The sequence below is a fragment of the Medicago truncatula genome, chromosome 7, assembly GCF_003473485.1.
Source record: "Medicago truncatula cultivar Jemalong A17 chromosome 7, MtrunA17r5.0-ANR, whole genome shotgun sequence".
Classification (NCBI taxonomy): Eukaryota; Viridiplantae; Streptophyta; class Magnoliopsida; order Fabales; family Fabaceae; genus Medicago; species Medicago truncatula.
In genome coordinates this window covers 55,205,373-55,232,676 of record NC_053048.1, presented here as the reverse complement: position 1 = coordinate 55,232,676, position 27,304 = coordinate 55,205,373, and the positions used below count along the sequence as shown (strand labels likewise).

At 32.8% G+C, this 27,304-nt stretch overlaps 4 protein-coding genes and 2 pseudogenes across 5 annotated transcripts; 4 read left to right on the top strand and 2 right to left on the bottom strand.

Moving 5' to 3' along the window:
- Positions 1–1,304: 1,304 nt before the first annotated feature.
- LOC11431764 (rRNA-processing protein FCF1 homolog) lies at positions 1,305–4,857 on the top strand. Its single transcript, XM_003626467.4, has 9 exons — positions 1,305–1,548; positions 1,631–1,696; positions 1,800–1,905; positions 2,620–2,662; positions 2,867–2,939; positions 3,324–3,411; positions 3,996–4,052; positions 4,140–4,218; positions 4,474–4,857. Exons 1-9 carry the CDS (start codon positions 1,478–1,480, stop codon positions 4,485–4,487), a joined length of 597 nt encoding a protein of 198 aa, XP_003626515.1. The 5' UTR covers positions 1,305–1,477; the 3' UTR covers positions 4,488–4,857.
- A 1,796-nt stretch (positions 4,858–6,653) lies between these two features.
- On the bottom strand, positions 6,654–10,474 carry LOC11431339 (protein ABIL1). 2 transcript variants are annotated; one of them, XM_024769583.2, is made up of 10 exons: positions 10,293–10,474; positions 10,088–10,168; positions 9,727–9,809; positions 8,915–9,065; positions 8,724–8,823; positions 8,520–8,612; positions 8,311–8,398; positions 8,129–8,181; positions 7,349–7,469; positions 6,654–7,155 (listed from the first exon to the last, which is right to left on the bottom strand). In XM_024769583.2, the coding sequence occupies exons 2-10, from the start codon at positions 10,133–10,135 to the stop codon at positions 7,146–7,148; spliced, it is 747 nt and encodes a 248-aa protein (XP_024625351.1). In that variant the 5' UTR covers positions 10,136–10,168; positions 10,293–10,474; the 3' UTR covers positions 6,654–7,145. The 2 variants fall into 2 exon arrangements, with proteins under 2 accessions (XP_024625351.1, XP_003626514.1); XM_003626466.4 differs by having other exon boundaries at positions 7,349–7,455; positions 10,293–10,473.
- A 3,134-nt stretch (positions 10,475–13,608) lies between these two features.
- LOC120576801 (DNA-directed RNA polymerase subunit beta''-like) lies at positions 13,609–14,678 on the top strand. The gene is given in 1 exon segment (XM_039827294.1): positions 13,609–14,678. A coding segment is annotated over 1 exon segment (864 nt). The 5' UTR covers positions 13,609–13,712; the 3' UTR covers positions 14,577–14,678.
- A 131-nt stretch (positions 14,679–14,809) lies between these two features.
- Positions 14,810–15,706, top strand: LOC120576802 (30S ribosomal protein S2, chloroplastic-like; annotated as a pseudogene).
- A 33-nt stretch (positions 15,707–15,739) lies between these two features.
- LOC120576803 (ATP synthase subunit a, chloroplastic-like) lies at positions 15,740–20,323 on the top strand (annotated as a pseudogene).
- A 2,844-nt stretch (positions 20,324–23,167) lies between these two features.
- On the bottom strand, positions 23,168–26,856 carry LOC112416518 (uncharacterized). Its single transcript, XM_024770553.2, has 2 exons — positions 26,687–26,856; positions 23,168–25,388 (listed from the first exon to the last, which is right to left on the bottom strand). Exon 2 carries the CDS (start codon positions 25,250–25,252, stop codon positions 23,465–23,467), a length of 1,788 nt encoding a protein of 595 aa, XP_024626321.1. The 5' UTR covers positions 25,253–25,388; positions 26,687–26,856; the 3' UTR covers positions 23,168–23,464.
- Positions 26,857–27,304: the final 448 nt, after the last annotated feature.

Here is a 27,304-nt window from a genome sequence, read left to right as displayed (position 1 = left end):
ACTCGTCAATCTTTGAATTGAATATCACTTATTTAAACTCATTGTTGAAATTTTGGTTTATATCTGAATTGAACTTTTGTAAACATATACATGTTTCTCATAATAATTTGATTTAAATATGCAATCAATAAGTTATTTGAAGGAGGAAGCGGTGCCGAAGTTGAGTTCTGAGGTGGTGTATGTAGTAGGTTTGCTCCATTTACACCATTTACCATCATGGATGTGTGACATGTGGCAAAATAAAAAATCAAGGGCTGGGATTAAAAGGGTTGGAAAAAACATTGTTTTGTCAAAAACAAGGGCTACGCGCGTCTGTTTTTTCTGAGATACAACTCCACACCATTCATGACCCTTCTTCTTCCTCTCACCATCATCACTTCCATGTTTCTCTCTCCCTCTCGTCGGCGCCGGCGCCGACGCTGCCCTCTCCATTCATACAACGACTGTGTGGAATTCATCAATTTTAAAGATAGCTTAGGTTTCTACTGTATTGAACATCGATTATTTAACTCGATACTGGTGTTCCTTCTTTTCAGTCTGATTATCTATGAAAATGCTAACAATGGAGAATAAATCTCAAAACACCGTTAATCCCCAACAGACCAACATCAATTCATTACCGTCACAAGGTGGGGGTAATCCAACCAAATCTAAATACCCATCAGCCAGGTTTCAATATGCTTCAACAACAACAACTGAAACATCAGCAGGAACTTCCATCATTTCAGTTTGTCACAAGAGAAGCCTTTGATCAGTTTGTGGAACAAGCTCAGAACGTCATTGATCTAACCAACAAAAGGCATGACAAGGAGGAGTTGCTATGCAATCAACTTTGGATTTAATCTTGGCTAAGCTTCCCTCTCGCCGGCGTAGCCTTGTTAATTAAACAAAAAACAGAAAGAAAAAAAAAACAGAAGCGCGTAGCCTTGTTTTTGACAAAACAAAGTTTTTTCCAACCCTTTTAATCTCAGCCTTTGATTTTTTCTTTTGCCACATGTCATACATCCATGATGGTAAATAGGATAAATGGAGCAAACTTAAATGGAGCAAAGATGGACTCAGAGTTCATCTTTGCTCAATTTAAGAAGGCTCCATTTTTCCCTTTTCACCTCATAGATAACTGACATGTGGCAAAATTAAAATTAAGGGTTGAGATTAAAACGTTAAAAAAAAACCAGCATGCTCTCTCATGTATATGAAACAACCCACCGGATTTTCGTTTTAAATTTTCCACATGTCAGTCATCTATGAGGTGAAAAGGGAAAAATTGAGTCTTTCTTAAATGGAGCAAAAATGAACTCAATGAACCAAATTAAAACATCCTTAAAAAAAAAAAAAACCAAATAAAAACATCAAGCTGTAACCCTAATTTTGCTTTCTTCTTCACTTCGTTTTTGTCTGGAGTATAGCGAAACCTCGGCAACAGTTCACGTTTACAGTGAAGCTATAACTACTAGCTTGTCAATTTCGCAGAACAATGGGTAAAGCTAAGAAAGGACCCAAATTCGCTGTTATGAAGAAGATGGTCACTTCCAAAGCAATCAAAAGGTAATTTATTTTCCCCTTCTCTAAATTCATATGCTTCGTTTTTTCACTCTATTTTCACTTTTAATTTTTGTTTCAATTTCAGCTATAAAGAAGCGGTTTTGAACCCAGAAAAGAAGAACACTCTTAAAGAAAAGTTACCCAGAAACGTGTAAGCCTTTCTTCTTACTTTTCATTCCTATTCAATTTATCAAATTTTTTTTATTTTTTATTTTAGGTTTTAATAATCACTTTTCTGAATTTGCATTATTCAGTCCTACTCATTCTTCGGCACTTTTCTTTCACTACAACACTGCTTTGGGACCTCCTTATCGTGTTTTGGTCGATACCAATTTCATCAATTTCTCCATTCAGAATAAAGTATGTGTTATTTTATTTTTTTAATTTCCTTTTTGATGTATTTTTTATTGTGAATTTTATATCTTTTTTTGAATAGGTAAGTGATTTTTGTTCAATCTTATAGTGTATGATGCCAATGATGTTTGTGATTGTATTTTGGCTACGTACTTATGATAGTATGATACTTATGAGCGTTTCCTCAAAGCATTGGAATGATAAATTTAACAAATTTCTAGTGGAAAATTAAAACATGCGGATAAATCTGTGGAAAATTAAAACAACACGGATAAAATAAGCCTAGAAGAAATGAGGATGTTAGAATTAGAAATGACAACATTAGAGAGAGAGTTGGGGTAACACCTATGGTGGAATCTAGGCTTAGGTGGTTTGCGCATGTAGAGAGAAGACTTGTAGATTCTGTAGTAAGGAGAGTAGATCATATGGTGGATAGTCAAATCATTATAGGCAGAGGAAGGCCTAGAAAAACTATAAGAGAGATCGTTAAGAAAGTTGTAGAGTTTAATGAGTTGGATTGAAATATGGTTTATGTTAGAACATTGTGGTGCAATTTGATCCATGCAGTCAACCCCCTTGGTTGGATAAGGTTTGGTTGTTGTTGTTGTTGTAAATCATTTTAATGTTTGATTGATCTAATTCAAACAGTGTGAGTTTTATAATTTTATTTTTGAAGTTTCTTTATTGGTGTGGCTGACCTAAAGGACTTTTTTTCTGCAGTTGGATTTGGAGAAAGGAATGATGGACTGCTTATATGCAAAATGTGAGTTGAATTGATGATTACTTCACTTAATCTGTGTATTTTGATGTATATGTTTTGTTGAATGTTGGGGTTCCTTTTGAGCTTGTGTTTTGATAGCCTTTCCTATGATTGGAAAGTTGGTCTTCGAATGTGGTATGGCATATTTGAATCTAACATCCTATACATTATTCTTATCGTTGTCCTGTTAATACTTCGGATTTTCAGGTACCCCGTGTATCACAGACTGTGTGATGGCAGAACTAGAGAAGTTGGGCACAAAATATCGTGTAGCTCTAAGGTAGATCTTATGTGCCTTGATTTTTAATGGTCTATATTTTCATACGCCTGCTATGTATGCGTAAGAATTCGCAATTGTGTTATGCATGCTGGGCTTTACGATGCTTTTTGTTTAGTTTTCATCTTTACTATACGGCTGCCAAATTTTTTGTTGGGATATTTTTATACTAAAATCCCTATTTTTCATTTTGGAAGATAAAAGAAATCAGATATCCAGACTTCATTCATCCATTTTCTCCCGTAAAATGGGAAAAATCATTTCTTTTCATGCTACTATTGATTATATTTATGATACAAGCCATCTCTCAGTTTATTACAGAAAATGAATTATATTTTTCCAGTTTTAGCTTCAGGTTGTATTGATTTATCACTTCTATAATGGCAGGATTGCAAAGGATCCTCGATTTGAGAGATTACTCTGTACTCATAGGGGTACCTATGCTGATGACTGCCTTGTTGACAGAGTTACCGAGGTGTGATTTGTTTTTAAGCATCTGTTAAATAGCATATGGGATTAGTTTGATTGTTTAGGTTGATCAAAGGCTGTCAGACTTAACGAAAATGATCTATTACTGTTTTTTTCGTGTCCTATGATCTCATGGAAAGAAAAAACGGTTTTAGATTATTGTTTTGATCAAATAATGAAGGCAAGATCCAAAATAATGACAAAGAATTTCAGTGTCTATTTTTAGGTCTTGCATATTTTAATCTCTTGGCAGTATATGGGGTCATCTTGATCAACTAGTTTTGAGTTTGAGTACTTTTCTTCTCTCTTAGCTTAATCTACTTTTGAACATTGCAAAAAAGTTTTTTTAACTGTGAATTCATAGCTGAGCTAATGATTACAATCAAGTATTATTTGCTTAATTCTTGGTGTTCATGGTTTCCAATTTCTTTGGCGATTGCTATGTATATCCATTTAAGTATAACAGTTTTATTTTATTAAGGAATAATTTGAAATAAGAATAAAAGAGTAACAGCAACAGCAACACACACCTACACCCTGTTTCATTATTTTGTTCCAAATTATTTAAACAAACCATTTTCTTGGGAGCAGAGTAAATGCTTCATTGTCGCGACATGTGATCGAGACTTGAAGAGGAGGATCCGGAAGGTAAAATAACTAATCGTTTCTCTACTTGTCATTGCTTTGATGTTGAACCTGGATGCATGACTCATGGACTTGGTTTCTGTATTGCAGATTCCTGGTGTGCCAATAATGTACATCACCAAACATAGATACTCAATCGAGCGGTTGCCTGAAGCAACAATTGGTGGAGGTAGATACTCTGAATTTATACTGATATGTATATTATTTTCTATGAAGATTCAGTGGCTCTCAGGAAGACATTTATGCTAGCTAACTAACTATGAGTTTCAACTCAGTTATTTGGCAAGCCAATCTTATTCATCTCCTATTAGCAATTTTGCGTTGCTACACTGTTATATGCTAATTGTTTATTTTCCTGTGGGTATTTTACTATATATGTTTTTCTGGCATGCAACTGACAACGAACCTGTGATTCTTAATGCAGCACCTAGAATCTGATACAGTAAAACAGGGAAAGCTATGCATACCAAAAATTTTGTCACTCCTTTTCTATGTTTAGAAGCAACTGTGTACCATGCATGTTTGATCCTTTTGCTGGCTGGATTGGAATCTAATTGAAGCTTGACAGTGATCAAAAAGCAACTCTACAATGGTTGATCCGTTGAATTTCCTTAGCGTTACTTGGTAGTTTTTTGGTGTTGTCAAACAGATGTATCAATGTGAACTTTGGAGTTTGGAGAGTGCCTGATATTTATTGTGGCTTATCGCATTTTTTTATAGTTATAGATGTAAACCTATTGAAATTAATACTTTATGATTGAAAAAGAAAGTGTTTTAGTTGAATCTGAATCGTTGGGTTCATCCTTCACATGTCAGAAGATTCAAAATCACCATTTTTCTTAATTCAAAATCAAATGTCAGAAGAAAGAGTGGTTTATGGCATTTTTCTTGTTATAACTGTTTAATATTTTAATACTATTGGATTTATGTCATTCTTATCACCATTCAAAGGGCTGGATGAGTAGAGTAAGATAAAGTATATATATATGCACAAATGTTGTGTGTCTGAATCTTGCACCAAACAATTGTTGCTGTTTATGTACTGATCATGCATTCATTTAGTGATAAGGAAATAGGTTCAAGTTTTGATCTAAGAATTTCTCTATTTCCTCACAAACCAACCATTAGCAGTTCGAATGAATAATAAATAAAAGTTGGGCATACTAAAAAAATATTGAGACGAAAAAGTTAATTTCAATTTATATTTATATACATATCTGTAATATTTATTTCTTAAAAGTATTTATCTATTGGTTTATTACTTATTAAAGTATTTATTAAGTTTTACCTAAATAGATCAAAGAAATGGCACCTCAACTAGTTAGTTGTGATGTTGTTTGAGCATCTGAAGTTAAAGCATGTTCCTCCCATGATATTTTTTTTTCTTTTTGAAGAAGCCAAACTAGTTAACCGAAATTAACAGCGGAGAGAATCGAAACATGAAAACTGAGATCTTGAAAATTCACTCCCATTATTCTATTAACAGTTGACCATATAATATTTTGTGTTAAAAAATGTCTAATCATCTAATATTTGATGATTAGAAAATTATTCTAGTCCCTCATATCATCAATATTTAAAGATGATTTATCTAGTTACAAAATTTTAATAAAATTTAGTTGATATTGTAAGGTCAAAATGACATTGAGTTGTTAATATTGTAGATAATTTGAAACTTTTTTTTTTAAAAACTCATTATCCGATTTAAGAATCGACTAATCTGAGAGGTCCAATTCCACCACCCACTTGTGGGACCCATTTAAAGTCAGAGCAAACTTTTTTTTTTTTTTTGAAAAAAAAGTCAGAGCAAACCTGTCCATCGAAATAACCGATTAATCTGAGAGGTCCAATCCCACCGCCTACTTGTGGGACTCATTTAAAGTCAGAGCAAACTTGTCTACCGAAATTGACACTAGAGGAAATCGAACCCGAGACACTGAGAGAGTACACTCCAAAATCTCAAACCAACCACTAGACCAACTACAAATATTAGATAATTTGAAACTAATTAATGGTAGGGGTACATTTGATAACAAATTCAAATAAACAAATAAACTTCATTGACATTTTATAATTTCATGAATTATTTTAGAATATTGATAACGTAGAGGCTAGGCTGATACGATCATACAATTTCAAAGATCAACTTCATTATTAACATAATAATATACGTGACTAATTCATGGGTATATATCATTCAAAATCGAATAATACAAGTGAGTTTTTAATTATAATTTGTGCCCTTTTCAACAAAGATCAAAACTAGTCCTTAAAATTATAAGATCGCATCAATCTAGTTCCTTTCATTAGCGATTCCAAAATGCTTAATGAAATTACAAAATTTTAATCAAAGATGCTTGTAAAGACTAGAATGACTTTAAGTTGGTTAAACATTTGTGTATCCACCATTATCATCAAAATGGAATATAATACCTTAGAAGTGATGAAAATAATTAATAGAGTACAATTGAAAGAAATAAAAATATTACTATTATACTGAAAACTGAAAATGACATATATTTTAGGACAATATTATTAGGACAATACATCATAAGTCAAGTTGTGTGCCTAAATAGTGTGTGTGTCAGTGTATATGGATCATAATTCACAAGTATATGGCTGCCTTGAGTAATCTAGCAAGCAGAAGATTATATTTTTGATCATCATTACTTTGGGGCTACCAGCTAGCCTTACTATACAATTATTATGCACTGTCATTATTCAAAGACATAAACTACAAATATAAAATAAAGTAATTCTATTCCGCAGTTATGCACGGGATACTTTGATTTACCAAAAGAAGAAAAAATCAAGTAATTTTGGGCATTTGTGGACGCATAGTGAATGGAAAGGGCATAACGCAACTGAGTAGATTTAAGTGTTTCCTTAACTCTTCTGTCAAAATCTGTCACAAAACAGAATGGCTAGCATTTGCCTGAAGAGGTATTTATGAGACCGAGCCGGCTCTCAATTTTGCAGATCTTTGCTTGACAAAAAAACTTGATAGCACACTTTTGCTGCGACTAGGAACATGGACAGTCTCATGCACATTTCGATTGTCAAAGGACCCAAATGTTGTCAATGGTCGGAAATCCTCTAATGCATCCTGCAGACAGAATCATCAATAACATCACCAAAAAAATGTTACATAACAAAAGCACTAAAAAGAATAAATGGCAAAATATTATCAGTTTAAAAAACATGTAAACAATTGCGAAAAATGGGTTAATATAATTACAGTTTGACTATTTTATTAAGCATGGAACAACATTTGGACTTGCTGATGAATATGACATTACCCTTCCTGTGACACCGAGTGTTTGGGTGGCAGCACCAGAAGTAGGCACTCCATTTGGTACGTGGTTGTTCGATGCTGAAGGTTTGAACCGTGTAATCTCTTCATTATCTGCCGGCATGCAACTAAGCTATTATTTTTATAGGGAAAAAACAAACATTGGTTGCCCAATTGAACTGACTGATTAAGATCTAATATATGATTATTTGATGATTCAAAACAAATATATACAAGTGGTGAATAAAATGGAATCCCCAAAACAATTGAGAAAGATGACATCTGTGAATCTAGTCTAAGGTAGCTAAATCATATTGACGGATGAAAGAAAACAAGGAAAAGAATAAAAATAATCAACACCCCTAAAACTAGAGCTTATATGCCAAAAGTTGATCATTAGAATACACCAAAGAAGTCTTATCTCTTAATGATATTTAAAAGAGTCTTTTCCCAAAAGAAATAACAATAAACCTCAATCCGTATAGTCCACTCTTGCAAAACTAACATAAATGCCTCGAAATCAAAGAAGTGAAAACCAACTGCAGCAAGGCTAGTCTTCTTGATACCAACTCAAAATGATGAAAAGACAGTCTCATATAATTTGACGATACAAACCAAATATATTTACTATACAAAAGGGAGTCCAAAAATCTTATGGATTGAGAGGTCAAAGCTGTGAGTCCCACTGTCTAAGGAAACTAAATCATATCAAGGAATAAAAGAAAAACAGAAAGAATAAAACACAACCAACAAATACCAGGGACACAATTATTCAACAACTACAAACCTGTAAGGTGGAAAACTCCAGTGGTCTTGGCAGAGAATTTTGCATCCTTGATTCTGCAAAAGTGGATGTGTAAACTTGTTAAAAAAACACTCTGCAACTTTGTGCAACAATAATACCATCAATGGTAAAAGAGAAAAATAAATAAAGCAACAGCCGTGTGCAGCCTCAAATTAAAAACTTACTTTTTTGAAGCATGTGAACTCCGTTTTTTTAAGGTCGACTTAGTTTCTGATGCTAGATGCCATGAAAGAGTTTTTGCAACAGGGGTACCTAAGTACAACAATACACATTCAGTTGATTAAAATAATGTCCGCCACTTACCAACAAACCTTAGGGGGTGGGGGGGAGAACATACATTAGGACAAGCGACAGAGTTTTCCCAACCACGCACCTGAAGGTTGAGGACGATTTCTGGTTCTAAATGAATTTTGTTTTGCATCAGTCTGTTTGTATGGACGGAAATGCACCTTTTTATTGACCGAATCTAGCTTGCATTGTGTAACAGAAATGAACAAGAACCATAAGTAAAAACAAAATTCAAAGTCTGTGGAGTCAATAACTACTTATGGAGAAAAGTTATAGCAGTTAAGCCTACTTGGTAAAATGTAGTGCTTGTGATGTCTAGGAATAATAGCCAACAGCTGTTGTTGCCGAACACCCTCTTTGTTTGTGTATACTTGGCATGTAAGAAGTCTCTGCATGTAGCAAGCAAATATGAAATATGTCACTTCAACTCCATTAGAAATACCTAATTCTACATGACGTCTCTAAAGTTTTTGTTGTAACCTGATTTAGAGTAGAGATCTTCAAGTCCATGGTTGAAACATCCAATGTTTGCTGCTCAAGAAGATCAGATAACTTGCAGGCTACAGTCCCAAGATGATCAACAGCATTAACAAGAGCTCTTGCAGCGTAATCTTTCATGTTGTCAAGAACTCTGAAATCCATGCAGGTCAAATACACAATAATTATCGGTAAGCAGATGATGCGCGGGCTTATAATATCTCCCACAAGCTGTTAAAATAACTAGTCACAAAAATTTCAAGGACACAAGTTCATGTCCTTTAAAGAAGGACGATATGCCACAACATCCATTTTACGCTTTACTATTGAGACAACATTTTAAGAATCAGAATAACAAATGCTTTTGCATATAAACAATAATGCTGATGCCGGAAACCGGTAATAAGTGCTCACCACAAGTCACATTAACAACAGCAAATGTTAGTTGGTGTTCTTTGGTCACCACTTTCAGACTGTTCACAAATTTTTGTCATCAGAAATTGTCGAATTAAATTACTATTGTTTAAGTACTCTAAATTTACATATCTGCTTCTTTATTCACATAATTATATTTTGTTCTAACCACATAAAGCAAAACATACAAATTAAATTTATTGAAATACCTAAAGAGTGGTACAATAGAAAAATTTAGCCATAACATTAACTAGCAAAGTGCTCCGATAAAATCAACTGTTTGTAGCAGTGTTACGATATAATAGTTTTGATTATTTCCAAAAAGAAAAGTTGAAAGAAGGGGCTAAGATTGCCTTCTAAAACAACAAACTAAAAGTCTAATTACAAATCAAACATCTTACATTTCTTTCTGATCACTACGGAGATAAGACTTTTCACAGTAGTCTGCAGCAGAATAGAGTTGAGGCCTCAGGTTCTTAAGTTCCTGAAAAGACATAAGAGAAGGATCAATATTAGAAATTGTTCAAACCACAAACTTTTCACATGAAACCCAGTCTGCATATAATCAGAGGATGGAAATGCAGTCATTCAATTATTATGAGATGAGTCGGGAGAACTCGAGTTTGATTCACGAGTGATATATTATTTTTCCAGGCCTTAACAGTTCCAACCCAAATGCATAGAATTGAAACTAGTTAACTACTTGAACTCAAACGCTTGATTAAATTATAATAAAAAATAGATAGATCTGAATGAAGGTACCTGAAGGGCGAAGACAAAGCTCTTACTCTGTTCCATTGCAAACTCCATCTCTTACTCTCTATGTAATGCAATACTAGCTAGCTATAAACAACAAATCAACAAGATTAATATATAATTAATTCATTTATTTCATTTTCAAGTGAAGAAAATCACCCAATTCATTGTTTTATTAACAAGTAAGTAAGTAACTAACTAATATTATTACTTTATTTATTCTAAAGGAATTGCAAAAAGAAGAACATCTCGCAACATATCTGAAAAGACACTCCTTCTACTTATTCTTATTCTTCTTCTTGCATTGCCGCTTTGTTACAACTACACCGCTGTCCTCTCCTCTTCTCACTTTGTTTTCTTTTGGAACAGAATATTTGCTTTTAATATTCCTCCTTCATCCTTCAAACAAATTTGAGAATTGCTGTTCCCACATTACATAAGGCTGTGATACACGAGTAAATGACGTTTTTGCCCCTTCGGTAGTTAGCTGTCGAGGAAAATGTTATAAGAACATAACAGACATAGGAGTTTCCAAAACTCTATTGTTGCGTTTTTGATTTTCCTTGCTGCGATTTTGAGCAATTTGAAGCTATTCCAAGCGAATTTCAATCACAAAAACAAGTAAGTTTTCTGAATCCTATTGCATTGTTGTTTTGTGGTCGAATTGTTTGTTTTTTTTTTGTTTGTTAAATTTCGATTATATAGGTTCGATTATATTGATTTTATGATATGTTAGGATTGTTTAGGTTAGAATTGTTAGAGAACTTTTATTGAATTGTTAGGTTTAGGTTTTGATGAATCGTTGTAGAATTGTTAGAATTGTTTAGGTTTAGGTGATGAGAAGAACAAATAAAAATCGCCTATGACATGACACGAAATTGTTTGCGATGGTTTGGAAAAAAAGAAGGGTTCGAAGGTGCTGGTGTACAATCACTCGAGGTTGAGGAGGAGCGGGAGGACATGCTATTTTGGTCCTCAACCAAAACAAGGTGCCGCAGGGACTATAGCGGGAAACCTGATTGACTTGTGTGACGAGGATGAATGAATGAATGCCTAATTGTTTTCGATTTTTTTATGTTTTATTTTTGTGTTCCGCACATTTTGTTTGACATTATGGTACTTAGAATAAAATCGCATTTGGAATAATTTCGATCAAAGTCGCGTTTTTAATAATTGCGTATTTGAATAAAAATTAATTAAATCTAACGTGACTCTAACTAATTAAAATTGCGTAATGAATAAATAAATTCGAAAAGTGAATAAATAAGCTAATTATTGTTTCATTCAAAACAAAATATATGTTATCACATTACATTGCATTACACATTACATTGCGTATTAAATGCATTTATTATTTTTTTCCTAAACATACCCCCTAATTAATACAACTAATTTGTCTTGAAATATGAAAAGTCAAATTTAATACTAATATAAACAAAGGATAATTTGGTAATATTAACACACAAAATAGACACATTAATTACACTAACAATTTTTCTTAAAAAATGTGAAAAATGCAAAGGGGGCTTACATACATGGACGGAGGTAGTAAAAACATATGGTAAAAGATAAAATATTCAATTTGTCTCGGTCAATATTTTCAAAATATCAATTTTTATATCTTTTATTAAAAATGTTTAAAAATATTAATATAAGTAAAATAATCAATTACGATATATATTTAAAAGGATTTGCTAGAACAAACCCATTAGTTTTTATGTGGGAGTGTTTTAGCAAGTTATAAATAAAAAGTTAATAAATACACCTTAAGGTGTATGTTGCTCACTTCAAAAAAAAGAAAAAAGGTGTATGTTGCTATAACACATCTTCTAATAAAAACAAGTGGGTGTGTTCTAGCAAATCCTATAGGCATTTGTTAGAATACACCCACTTATTTTTTAGAAGGAGTATTTTAACAAATGAATAACTAAAAAGTGGTTAAATACACCCCAAGATGTAGCTTTGCTAAAATACTCCCATCTAAAAATTAGTGGGTGTGTTCTAACAAACCCCATATTTAAAAATGGTGGGAGTGCTCAATACAATCAGAAAAAATGATTAATCCATTTTTGTAACCGACAGACTTCTTCACTAAGTCGAATTAACCATGAGCACATTAAGCAGTGATCTTATTAATGTAGTTAAATCATAAGCTTTGATAAAAAAATTCTAATAGATACGTTTTTTGATATATTTTCGTTTAGACGAACCCTAAAATAGTCCCTCGGTAATATTTTTTTTGCCGCGGTTGCAGTCACATATAAACCCTATAACACTCCCTCCTCTAAGCAAAAAAAAGAAATACTGCAACCTTTTTCTTTCTCTTATTTTCCTTGAGGTTAGGGTCAGGGATTCAGCGCGGAAAGTTTCTCCTTTTTTTATTTCGTATCGATTTTATAAAACTTTTTTTCCAAAATCTATTTCAGGAAAGGAATAATCTGGAACTCAAAGTTGTCAATTATATTCTTTATGGAAACAGAAATTCCATTCGGGGAATTTCCGACACAAGGATTCAATTAGTTCGGACTTGTTTAGTCTTGAATTGGGATCAAGGCAAAAAAAAGTCCTTCTATTGAGGAGGCCCCCTCTTCCTTTGTTGAAGTATGTACAAACGGTTTGATTGAGTATTTTCTAATAGGCTAAAATATGGTTTTGGTCCCTGCAAATATGCCTCGTTTTGGTTTTAGTCCCTGCAAAAAAAATTTGTTGTTTCTGGTCCCTGCAAAATATTTTGTTTTTGGAAATAGTCCCTGCAGGGACTATTTCCAAAAACAAAATATTTTGCAGGGACCTTTTTCAAAATCAAAAGATTTTGCAGGGACTATTTCTCTAATAAATGGTTAAGTCATCATGTGACACGTGTGCAAATTATCACAAAAGTGAAGCCAGGGACCAAAACCAAAATGAGACATATTTGCAGGGACCAAAAACAACAAAATTTTTTTGCAGGGACTAAAACCAAAACGAGGCATATTTGCAGGGACCAAAACCATATTTTAACCTTTCTAATAACTGACTTAGTAAAATCGAATACTGCATATATCAGAAAAAGAAATGACCCATCTGATTTAGGATTGATCGCGGATAATGAATCGGATCGGATCAATACCAATCCATTTTTTTCTATTCATTACAAGGCAAAAATTAAAAAATCACTTAGCCAAAATCACGAAACTATTCGTATGTTGTTGAATAGAAATAAGGAATGTCGATCTTGGATAATTTTTTCATCATCTAATTGTTTTCAAATAAGACCATTCAACAATGTTAAATATGACAATGGGATAAAAAAAATAATCCTAAAATTCCAATTAATAATAATAATTCATTAGGTCCTTTAGGAATAGCCCGTCAAGTTGGAAATTTTTATTCACTTTACCGTTTAATAGCTCATAATCAAATATCAATAATGAAAAATTTCCAACTTGACAAAATAACGGAAATTTTTTAAGTCATTAAATATTATTTAATGGACGAAAATGATAATATTTTTAAACCCGATCTAGACAGTAATATCGTTGTGAATCCATTCCATTTGAATTGGTATTTTCTCCATCATTATTATTGTGAAAAAACGTTTACAATAATTAGTCTTGGACAATTTATTTGTGAAAATATATGTATAGCTAAAATGAAAAATGGACCACATCTAAAACTAAAATCGGGTCAAGTTATAACTGTTCGGATTCTGTAATAAATAAGATCAACTAACCCATCTTTGGCGACTCCACGAGCAACCATTCATGACCATTATGGAGAAATCCTTTATCAAGGAGATATTTTAGTTACATTCATATATGAAAAATCGAGATCCGGTGATATAACACAAGGTCTTCCAAAAGTGGAACAAATATTAGAAATACGTTCGATTGATTCAATATCGATGAATCTCGAAAAAGGAATCGATGCTTGGAATGAGTGTATAACAAGAATTCTCGGCATTCCTTGGGGATTCTTGATTGGTGCTGAGCTAACTATCGCGCAAAGTCGTATTTCTTTGGTTAATAAAATCCAAAAGGTTTATCGATCCCAGGGAGTACACATCCATAATAGACATATCGAAATTATTGTGCGTCAAATGACATCCAAAGTCTTGGTCTCAGAAGATGGAATGTTTAATGTATTTTTACCTGGTGAATTAATTGGATTATTGCGAGCAGAACGAACTGGGCGTGCCTTGGAAGAAGCAATTTGTTACCGAGCTTTATTATTGGGAATAACAAAAACATCTCTGAATACTCAAAGTTTCATATCCGAAGCGAGTTTTCAAGAAACTGCTAGAGTTTTAGCAAAAGCCGCTCTTCGGGGTCGTATTGATTGGTTGAAAGTTCTTAAAGAGAATGCTATTTTAGGGGGAATGATACCCGTTGGTACCGGATTCAAAAGAATAATGCACCGTTCACGGTCAAGGCAATATAACAAAATTACCTTGAAAATAAAAATTATTCGAAGTAGAAATTCGAAATCTTTTGTTCCATCACAGAAAATTATTTGATTCTTTTCATTTCAAATAATTTTCTGTGATACATTAGAACTATAGGATTGAATGCGCTTTTAGGAATCATTCAATTCATCCCTTTAAATGCAGTCATTTGATTGGGTGATTTTGGTAATAAAGTATAATAAATAGAAAAAAATCAATGGCCTGATTATATATTAACTGCCAATCATCTAGAAAAGAGAAGGTTCCATCGGAACAATTATTTATTGTTATTTCAGCAAACCTGGTCTCGTTTTTTTCACTTTTAAAAAAAAATGTGTGGGGATAAATGACAAAAAGATATTGGAACATAACTTTTGAAGAGATGATGGAAGCTGGAGTTCATTTTGGCCATGATACTCGGAAATGGAATCCTCGAATGACACCTTTTACAAATCTTACTCGAACTGCTCGTTTTTCATCAAAAGCTTGTGATTTGGTTTTTGATGCAGCAAGCTTAGGAAAACAATTCTTAATTGTTGGTACAAAAAAAAAAACAGCCGATTCAGTAACACAGACTGCAATAAGAGCTCGATGTCATTATGTTAATAAAAAAATGGCTCGGAGGTATGTTAACGAATTGGTATACTACAGAAACGAGACTTCGTAAGTTCAGGGACTTGACAACGGAGCAAAAGACAGGGAAACTGATCTCTCTTCCAAAAAGAGATGCCGCTATGTTCAAGAGACAATTATCTCATTTGGAAACATATCTGGGTGGCATAAAATATATGATAGGGTTACCCGATATAGTAATAATCGTTGATCAGCAAGAAGAATATACGGCTCTTCAAGAATGTATCACTTTGGGAATTCAAATGACTTGTTTAAGCGATACAAATTGTGACCCAGATCTAGCAGATATTTCGATTCCAGCTAATGATGATGTTATGGCTTCAATCCGATTAATTCTTAACAAATTAGTTTTTGCAATTTGTGAGGGTGGTTCTAGCTATATACGAAATTTTTGATTAATAATAAGATAAATAAATTTTTAGATTTGGTTGGACGGTCATAGATTTATGGAATCAGTTATTATAGCATTACAAAATTGTGCAAAAATAATTATTTTGTGATTAGTAGGTATTCAAAATAGAAAAGGAAATGAAAGTCAAATAAGGAAATGGTTGAATTAAAATAATTCCCTTTCAAGTTATATATATATATATAATATTTTTTAGAGGGCAGGGCAATATGAATGTTCTATTATGTTACATCAACACATTTGTAAGATCCCGGTATTTTATCATATTTTTATTCTAGATTATTTTATCTTAATTTGACTTTAAAATAATTTACCTTTGTGATTTATTGAGTGATAATATTATTATTTTGTATTTTTCTTTCAAAGTATATAGCCAAAATCTATTACAATTAAATAGTGTACCCTATAACTATTTATGCCTATTATTATGATAAAGAAAATGACTTGATCTTTGATTCAATTACCTTATGCAATAGTAGTTAACCGTATCATATCATGACTAGCCCTAGCTTTCTTCTTTTTTTTCAATGTGTGTAGTGTGTATCTGTAGCACGTCTCTCTTCATCTTTATATCATGTTGCTATTAAACTAATTAATTATTTTGAGTGATCCATAATTGTAGAAAAGAAATGGGGACATGTATTTAAAAGAAAACAATGTAACCTCCTTTCCTAGTTACATGGTCAATTTCACTTTCCACTTCTTAAGCATAGTGCCACCCATTTAGGAAGGGGTTAGTGGGAGGTTATTTCACTATGAACAATAGTCGGTTGCCTCTCTCATTCTATGCATTCATTTCTTTACTGATTCTACACTTAGAAAAATTGAAAAGAACTGATAGAGAAAGGTATCATTGGAGAGACTCTTGAAAGAGAAAGAAAAGAGAATTAAGGACCAGCAATTAGACATCATATAAGTAAGACTTTCTTCACTCTTGCTATAATTTTTCATTAATACTTATTTGCTAGAGAATTCAACCATTTTATGCCCTTGACACCTTTTAGTGTAGTTTATGGAAAAACTTTGAATTGTTAAACCCATAGTCCAGTTTGTGTTTTTGCTTTGTTCTAAAAGTATCTTCAAATTTTAGTAACTGCTGCTCTTGCATTTACTTATTTTTCTTTCATTTTCTTATGGAATTTATTCCCTATTTCGTGTCATTTATGTCTATATGAATTTAACCATTGAGTACAAATGGACTGCTGTTTTATTAATCCTCATTAAGTTAAAAGTGTGTTTTTTTTGAATTAGTAGTCAAACTTTTAAGTGTAAAAGGAACATTGATGTGAACTTTTTGCATGTAAGAGAGCATGATTGCAATTTTTGTTGTTCTAGTCTTCAGTTAAGTTTTTGGAAGAAAACAAAAGTTATCATAAGTTGGAATTAGAGAACTATTTTTGGTTATGCACTATTCCAATTATTTTTGTTAGGTCTAAGGTACGTTTGGAGTTTGAAATAAAACTTTTTTTTGGTCCTTCATTACATAATGTGATTTGAGCAAAATGATTGTTGAAACATCAGGAAGTCTAAGTTTTGAGAGTAAAGCAGATTTTAATTTGATTATTTTTGTGTAGAATAGAATTGATGGTAGTAGTAATGTATACTATATGTGGTGCGTACTAGAAAAGATATATAGGATAGATATAATTTTGAGTGGTCAAAGTTAAGTTTTAGAGTCAGAGAACTAGTTGTCAAAATTATTTTCATTAATTAACATATCTTGAATGTTAATACTGTTTTATTTTATTTTATTTTATTGCAATGGCTATAGTTGGTCGACAAGGGACTTCTTGTAACAGTACTGGTTCGAATTGAATTCAAAATATCAAAGTATACTTGATAAAGCTAACATCCTATTTTATTTACATATCCTGATTGTGTTTTATTTTGTTAAATTTAAAAGAATATAATGTTGTACGGTTTATTTTGATGGGTTTGCGTAAAGAAACTTGTTTGAAGTTATTTTAATTAAATAAATTGCATTTATAGTCTTTATTTTTACTCATCAAAGTGTATTTAAAATGTTACCCATATAGGTACTCTAGTTAAAGATATTGAGTAGTCAATAACATAGTAATTATAGTTATATTTAATACTCGTGTTTACTATATTATATTTTGACAACAAAGTAATTAACCAGGCAAGAGTTAGTTACCTTAAACCAAACCAAAGCCCTTAGTACGGATCAGGAGTACCTCAAGTATGAAACTAAGTTATTAAGTATTTAATTGTGAAGGTATAGAGGTAGTAGAACAAAGACCGTTGCTTATGGAGCATGAGGACCGTTGTTGTAAAGGTAAGGGCATCACTCCACGCGCTTCCATACGTGTATGTGTGAATATATTTGTGTTGTGATGATTATCATAGTGTTGTTGTTTTGAAGTGAATGCTATGTGCTATATATTGGTGATGTGATAATTATCTGAGAAATAATAAACAAACACACAATTTTAGACACAAATACGACACCAATGGCAATCTCGTAATTATCACTAAAGTGCAAAGGACAGAATTGACATTTCACTTGCAAAAAACCTGTCACTTTCCCTCTTCTCTCAAACTCATCGTATCCTCTCTCTTCTCTCTCTCACAAGCTGGTTCTTTCACGGCCAAATTTCGACGACGGAGAAGGCGACTAAAATGGCGGTGGGACAACAAGGGAAGGCGGCGAGACAAGTCTCTTATTCACGTTCCGGTGGTGTGTGGTGGTTTATGAGATCCGAGTGGATCTGAGAAGGAGAAGGATGGTGATGGTGGTGGTGCTATGAACAGAGAAGAAGGCTGAGGTGGTGGTGTGTGAGATCCGGTGATGGTGTTGTAATCCGAGAAGAAAGTTAAGGTGGTGGTGGTGTGTGATCTGAGTGGATCGGAGAAGGTGAGGGATGGTGGTGTTGTTGTAAACGAAAAGAAGGCTACGAGGCTGCACGACGGCGGTCTCCGGTGGTCGGAGAGAGTTGCAAATGGAGAGCGAGAGAGGCGTAGTTGTAGATGGGTGAGAGATGAGAAAGAAAGAAGTCGTGTGGGAGGGAGAGGAGAGAAAAAGAAAGAAAGAAAGAAAAATACAGGATTCTATACCGTACGGTGTCTGTATTGTGTTTCATATTTTGTGTTCAATTATCACATCTCTAATTATCTTGGTGTTGTTGTTTTGGCATGAATATTATGTGTATTATTTTTGTGGTGTTGTTTTCATGTAAATACTATTTGTTTATGGGTGAATAACCTTAAGTAACTAAAATGGTGATTCAAAACTATATCCAATGGTGGGGTATTAGACTTTTGATTTTAGGAGTTTATCCAACGGTGGGGTATTTACGGAGATATTCATGCATTAGATGACTCAGACAAATGCCCAATGGTGGGGCACTGACCATCGAGTTTTAGGAGTTACTACCCAATGGTGGTGTAGTGACGATTCATATGCATTAGATGATTCAGAAAAATGCCCAATGATGGGGTACTGAACATCGAATTTTTAGGAGTTATTACCCAATGGTGGGGTATTGCCCAATGGTGGGGTATATTTTCCAATGGTGGGACAATTGGCTCCGTTTAGAGGTGAAATCCGGATCATGAGCATGCACATATAGATTGACCATTAGGGACTAATGCATTTTAGTCAGAGTGTAACTTGGTGCTAGGGGTGATGATTATGAAACTGGAGTAATGTGTCATATATGTTTCATTTATTTTTATTTTCATGAAATCTATGTTGCATGCCTATTTGTACCATGTTTGTTAGTTGGAGATGACCCTTACTTTTGGACAGATAACCGTCAATTCGTCTTTCCTCCTTGGCGGTGACGTCAGGGAGGCAAAATGATCTAGTAGAAGAAGGCACAAGTGAAACAGTGGTGCACATTTGGAGTCTTACTATTTTCTGACACTGGTATTAGTCTTGTTAAGAAAACTTTTCACAAGCATCCACCGCTATGACCAGCTAGGATTTGTCTTGGGTAGGAAAAGGTCAAAAGTCTGGTTCTTAAGAATTTATACTTTTAATGTAAGAACTCTAATTTACTGTTTTGAAAATTTAAGAGAAATTTATTTATTTTTATCTTGAAGCCAAGGAGTTTTAAGTTATTGTTATTTTTTTAGAGAAAAAAAATATTCATCTTTGCACTAAGAAGTTGCTAATTAACGTCCGAAAATTTGGGTCGTTACAACATTAATCTATGATATATCTGCTGTCGAAGTAGGTCAACATTTCTATTGGCAAATAGGGGATTTTCAAGTGCATGCTCAAGTACTTATTACGTCTTGGGTTGTAATTGCTATCTTATTAATTTCAACCATTCTAGTTGTTAGAAATCCGCAAACTATTCCAACGTCTGGTTAGAATTTCTTTGAATATGTCCTTGAATTCATCCGAGACGTGAGCAAAACTCAGATTGGAGAAGAATATGGTCTGCGGGTTCCGTTTATTGGAACTTTGTTTCTATTTATTTTTGTTTCGAATTGGTCAGGGGCTCTTTTGCCTTGGAAAATTATAAAGTTACCTCATGGAGAATTAACTGCACCCACAAATGATATAAATACTACTGTTGCATTAGCTTTACTTACGTCAGTAGCCTATTTATATGTGGGTATTTCAAAAAAAGGATTGGCTTATTTTGGTAAATACATCCAACCAACTCCAATCCTTTTACCGATTAACATCTTAGAAGTTCCTATACCTGTTATGTTTCTGGGATTATTTACAAGCGGTATTCAAACTCTTATTTTTACTACCTTAGCTGCGACTTATATAGGTGAATCCATGGAAGGCTATCATTGATTAGTTATCAAAATAGTCTTTTTTTGACAATTTGTATTTTACTCCAATGAATATTATTTTTATTTATTATTTTGTTCATTCAATTAGAACTATAAACATATTCTACCTTTGTTATCAATATATTAATTAATTAATTAAAATTCTTATTAGATGTCAAAATTGATTAGTATATTTAATATATTTAATGATTAGTATATTATATTAATTATTAGTATATTATATTTAATTAATATTATAAATATTAGATTGGGAACTATAATTTCGGATGATATCTATGTTGTTTACGACATGTGATTCAAAAAAAAATGTTATATCGAACTACAAAATATTTTCGTTTCATTCATTCACATTTAATAATTGACAAAAATTTATTTGATTTTCCTAAATAAAATTAAATTCGAATATTTCCATAGTAATAATTTGGTCTTTCGAATTGATTTAGATTAATTCGATCCATATGGGATAATAATGAATAAAAGAAAGGACAAAAAATAGGGTGAGGGGGTCGAACTAAGTGTATATAGAATCTAATCGTTACAAGACAACTCTTAGTTTTTTAGGGGTTTCCAAGAATGATTCTCGAATCCTATTGAATCTAAGGTATAACTAATTGGTTTACGGTATTGAACAAACACACATATATGTCATAATAGATATTCATTAGTTATATATGACTATCTAAATTTGTTCTGTTGCTACTCTAAATTTAGGTATTGAATAACTCAAAAATAGAAATAAAGAAAAAGAAAGAATGAAGAATTAAAAGAATGGTTCAAAATTTAAGATAAGAACAAAAACTGTATGTATTCACAAAAAACTACATGGATAGAAATGAAAAAAAAAAGAATATCGAAGTTATTTGGATAATTCAATAAAAATTATTCATGAATTAAACTTCGACTAGATAAATGAAGAATGAAATAATTAAATCATAATTTCTTGGTTGATTATATTATTAACTATTTCTTTTCTTTATTTTATTTGGAATAGAATCGAATATGAACATTAAAAAAACAAATTTTTAGGTTTCAAGACAATGTAAGTTCCACCAAATCGTAGGAAACAACCTAAGATTGATTAGTTGAACATTTATTGACCAATTATAAAACACTTTATTTATTTTATCTTTATGTCTATGCTAGCGACAACAACACCGGCAACGAGACCTCCGTTTGAAATCAACTTATAAAAATATCTTCTATGTATTGCTTTATTATGTTAATTTCTGTGAACAAGGAAAGGCATATTTGTCTGCATTTTATTACAAAAATGATCATTTGTAAGAACTAATTAAGTAGCAATGTTCATTGTAGTTCCACTATTTAACTGTAGTTGAATGTTAGTTTCTCTTTCTTTTTAAGAAGAACGTTGGTGTCTCTTTCTTTCAAGTCTCTCTCTCTTTCTTTCTTTCGTAATAATATAAAGTTTGATTTCATAACAAAATAAGGTTGAATGGTATTTTTTATTTCATTTAAGGTTGATTATTGTTTTGGTAGCAGCTAAACATTATGATAATGATAATAATAATTATTATTATTCTCCTAAAAAATTATTATTATAGATGTATGAAAATTTTGAAAATAGGTAGTACTATTCAATCTATTAACAGGCTATAATATTGTTTTTCCAATTTACCTTTAAGGAGAGAGGATTAATTGATTTTTTTCATCCTAATATTTTAACATATTGCAAAAATGTTATGTAACAAAACTAGGGACATGTTGGTAAATAAATAAGTAATACACTTGTAAATTTAAACTAAATATTTAAAAAAAGGACAATTTGGTCTAGTTTAGTGGAAAAACCTTGCTAACATGACTGGTGGATCATGATCATGTGTTCTAAGGACATGTGGGGATATCATTTTTTTTTTAGGTTTATTATTATTATCAATTTTGTATATTAAAAATCAATCCCGTCTTCTTTTTTCCATTAACAATTAAGAGACATTGAGAGGGTTTTTATCCTTTATAAATCTGTGTTTTTGCATTTGGTAGAAAATAAAAGAAAAATAATTAATTAAAGGAAAGAGGACAATGTCAGAAGTAGTAGTACTATCTTAGGTTGGATCAAAGTGTAATAAAAAAACTCACAGAGAAAAATGGTGTTTTAGGACGATTAATTTTTCGTTCAAACGAATTTTAACTATTTAAAAAAAATTTGGGACGATATTAAACCAACGATTTTTATCTTAAATATGTTTTAAAATTGTTTGAATGTTTCGAGATCATATTCTAGCAAGATAGTATCATACAACTTTCGTAAGGATTTCATTAAATAAATAAGTTTGTCCGAAAACTATATTAAAAGTTAGTGTTATATTTATTTTTTTTGAAAAAGCAAAAATGGTATATATTCACAAGACGTGCCAAAGAGGACGCTCAAAAATACAATACAGAGTTCCTCTCAAAAATACTAGAAAATAAAACCAGATGTCAAATTTAGCATAATAACATCTCTAATAAATTTGAATAAAATGCTAATTTCTCTGATCTGATTTTTGAATCATGTTATATGATCACACATAAATTGGCCCTTGCTAGCAAAACAAATAAACACTTCAATATAAGCAGACTTTAAATACTAAAACCTGCATTGAATAACAATGTATATTGATCCGATCTTCTGGCAATATCAACTTTGACACCTTTGATTCACCAATAAGATCAGTGCCTGTACTGCAGTTCAGTTCTCAAGTCTCCCTTTGAAAACGATTTCTGTGGTACCCTCATTTTCTATTGTCAGTTTCTGTGGTACCCTCATTAAAGTTGATAAAAAAAATTATCAAGAAAAGCATATATTACTAACTATAAGTCATTATTTAGAGAACAAAAGTTGAAAGACTTCAAAACCATGGCCCCATTTCGAGGAATGATATATACCAGTTCAAATAATTTTGCCCAGCTTCAAGTCATCATGAAATAGTGATACAATTTCCAGAGCAGAGAAAAACCAGTAAGACAGTTTTCCGACATTAAGTATTTGTTTTGTGAGGCAAAATAAAAACAGATCATATGTATCCTTACTTTGCCACTGACTGGTTCAGCATAAGTTAGACTTAGATTTAAATTACAACACAAACACAACATACATTCTATTAGCTGTAATGTTGATGAAATTTTAATAGGTAAACTAATTCATTCAAATGGGCATTGTGCATTTCTTTTGAGAATGTCCTAACATATGGCAGCGACCACATTGGACAACCCTTTTGGGTCGCTTAAAGTTCTCTACTCTCAGAACCTTCTTTTTCGGCCTTCCAGGGGGACGGCGAATTTTTGGTGGGTGAATTACGATATCAACTCTTGCACCTCCTCCACCTTCTGCTCCTTCTCCATGTTCTCTCCATTGACTTTTGTCTGGAATGGGATTTATCATCTGTGAATAGGCCATTCTATAACTTTGTACAGTGAAACATGGTTCAGCAAACATATGGGCATTATGTCCGCAAGAAATAAGTGCAGCAGCAGCATGAGCACAAGGTAAACCATAAAGCTGCCATCGGCGACAAGAGCACTCACGACTTCGTATATCAACAATATTGGTTCTTTCAGTTGAGACAATTTCAAACTCAACTTCATTTGCCCGGAGTACTTGGTAGCAATGAGCATCAGCTATTGCCTCCGAAATTCGCTTCTCAGCAGATGGTACAAGAATTGAAGTCCATTCCATGCCCACTTCTCGTCGATCATTAAACCAAGATGTCATCTGCTGGCGGATGTATTCCATCATTTGCACTACAGGGAGCTCATGACATTCAAGGGCCCAGTTATACAACAATTCAGTTACCCCGAGGGTGAAATGGCCATATCGAACACCATCAAAGTATGCAACAGCCCAAAGAAAGGGAGGGAAGTGTTGAAACCATGATATAACATCCTGAGAAACCTCTATCATCTCAGTAATCTTGCTTTCAAATTCAGCAGCTGTAAGGGCATAGACAGCGTTCCAAAAGATGTTCACCAACTTTGTGTTTTTAAATGTATCGCGAAAATTTTCGCTAACATAACGCAGACAGAAACCATGTGAAGCACTGGGAAAATGTGTTTCTACTGCCTCCACCATGCCTCTTTGCCTTTCAGATAGTATTGTAAGTCTAGGCATGTTGTCGGTGTTTACTCCAAGAAGTTTCCGTAATTCTGACATAAACCACATCCAGTTTTCATCGCTTTCAGTATCAACAACAGCAATAGCCAAAGGAAATAAAGCATCATCAGCATCAACAGCTGCAGCACAAAGTATTGAACCAAGATATTTTCCTTTAAGATGTGCTCTGTCAAGCTCTAAAAGAGGCCTACAAGCATTTATAAACCCATAAATTGATGCGCGGTAGGAAATAAATAGGCGTTGAAAACAATTTTCTTGTCCAGTGGCACCAACAGATGCAATGCTACCAGGGTTTGTTTTCCTTATTTGCTCACAGTATGCAGGGAGAAGACGGTAACCTTCTTCAAATGTTCCATGAAGGGCAGCCATGCTTCGTTCCTTTCCTCGCCAAGCTTGCATGTAAGAAACAGCAACTCCATGCTGATCACGAATATCTTGCAAAATTTCCCTTGGTTTGACTTGTGGATTATCTCGAATGCGTGATTCTACAGACCTTGCAACCCAACCTACTGATGCCTGCTGATGGTGAAGGTTGCGAACTCCTTCACAAGTGTGGTCTGCTTGCAGGGTTCTGATAGTAAAAGTCGGAACACCAGGACATTTGGCTACATGGACACGCCATGGGCACCCTTCTTTGGAGCACTTAGCGATAAAACGACTGCGATCTGACTTAACTATCCGAAGATCGAAATGCATAGCTATGGCAATATCTTTCAATGTTCTTCGACAGGTTTCCACATCTGGAAACTCTTGACCAATGACTAATGGTTGTTCTGCTATAGCAACAGAAGTATCATCTAAAACTAAAGAATGATTATCCATATATATCTTCCAAAACAAGGAACCAGCAACGTCACATGACTTTAAGGGTCTTCATCATATTCATGAATTATCAAGGACTGCAAAGGATAGGCATTGAAAAATGCCACCATATTAAACCTCCTCCCAATAATAGACTCTGCATTACATAAAAAAAATGGATGGTTAAATCCTACACAAGTACACAGTTCAGAACAGAAAGCCATTGAAACAAAATAGAATACAGAGTTATCAAGCAGACAAGGAAAGTAAAGCTGTAAATAAAGTATATGATGGTCTATGTTGCCGAGAGAGTGATAGTTGATCCTAAATAGTTGGATTATGAAAATGAGAAAAATGAAAACATTGAAGAGGAAAGAAATAAAACTCTAAATAGTTGGATTATTGAAAATGAGAAAAATGAAAAAAATGCAGAGGAAAGAAATAAAACTCAAAAAAGTAAAAGGACCCATCAGTAGACTTGCAATATAAATCTAAATCTGCAAACTTATACACGAAAATAAAAGTTTGTGAGTAGATTATTGCTTGTTCATCAAGAACATTATATATAGTCCGGCCAACAGATGGGAACTATGTTAAAAAAGAACATTCACCTCTTGCAAAAAATAATGTTTTGGGATAAACATGTCCAAATCCATTGCTTTGGTCAATTTAATTACACCAGCTATGATTTTGAATAAGCTATGAGTATAATACTATTTAGATACAGAAATCATATTTATTAGAACTTGATCTAGTTCTTACTTCTTATGGAACTTATCCAACTGCATTTATCCATAATCTTCATTTACAGTTACGCAGGTCACTATAACCTACACATAACCATCTAATTTCTCATAGTTCATAGGAAATCAATAGTTAAGAAAAATACGAGTTCACGAATAAGATTTTTGTCTCGTGCACTTGCCTACACTACCCAGATGGTCTATTAATTAGCCCTTTGCGCAAACTTACTACCTTTGAAGCAATAAATGACATCACAGTAAATGCAAGCTAATTTTTTCATACAAAAACCTAAATAGTTAATCCCAATCATTGTGCTCTCATATCCATTAAAAAAAAATAAAAAAAAAAATCATCTTTCTACCTATTTTGATCCAGAAACTGAGTTCAGGGTTCAATTTTGAAAAAGCAAAGCATAAAAATACAATATTTTGATAAGGTAATTGAAGAATGGATATTGAATCTTGAAAGCATAGAGTGACATTGACATTGAGAGAACAGGAACAAGATTGGTAACCTAGGTCAAACAACCTCTGCAACACGACAAGTGTTAAAACACAGTTCGGATCCAATAGAATTATTCCCAATCTGGAGATTTCAATTTATGAATCCAAAATTTAATTAATATTTGTAAACTGCGAGGTCGGAATTTTCCCATGATTAAGATGCGGAAGAAGAGAGTTTCATGGAAAAAGAAAAAGAAAAAGAGTGTACCTTAGTTTAGACAACTAATTGTTGTTGCTGTTGTCGTTGGTATTTGAATGTAATGTTTGACAGTAACGTTTTCTGGTACTGTTGTTGTTGTTTCTTCAACTTCCGCTTCTGCAATTCCAATTCCAATTCCACGAGAGATGTAAACCAACTTTTATTTTATTTTTTAGATGAAAGACTTAATTTCTGACAAAAATAAAATCAAAATTTGTCTGTCATATTTTATGTATTTATGTAGTTGACAAATTAATTATGACTCATTATTATCACTATTTTTAAGTCATACCATCCTTTTTAAAAAAACAAATTCTAGTCACACTCCAATAAATCTTGGTTACACCCTCCCTTAAAACAAAATCTTAGTTACACCTTAAAATAACCAAAATACACTTAACAAAAAATAAATTTTCAATTGTATATGAAAGATTGAATTGTTTCTCTCCATCCTAGAACACGTGTTCGTCTCCAATTGCTTACCACTTGCAAACTCATTTTACGTGATCTATGTATGTTGGACATAAACCGTAAATTGAATTTATGTAGCCTATCTAAATTATGTTTACGTGTATTCTACATAAATCGTTCAGAAGATAACTCTTAAACCCTATTTCTTGTGTTTTT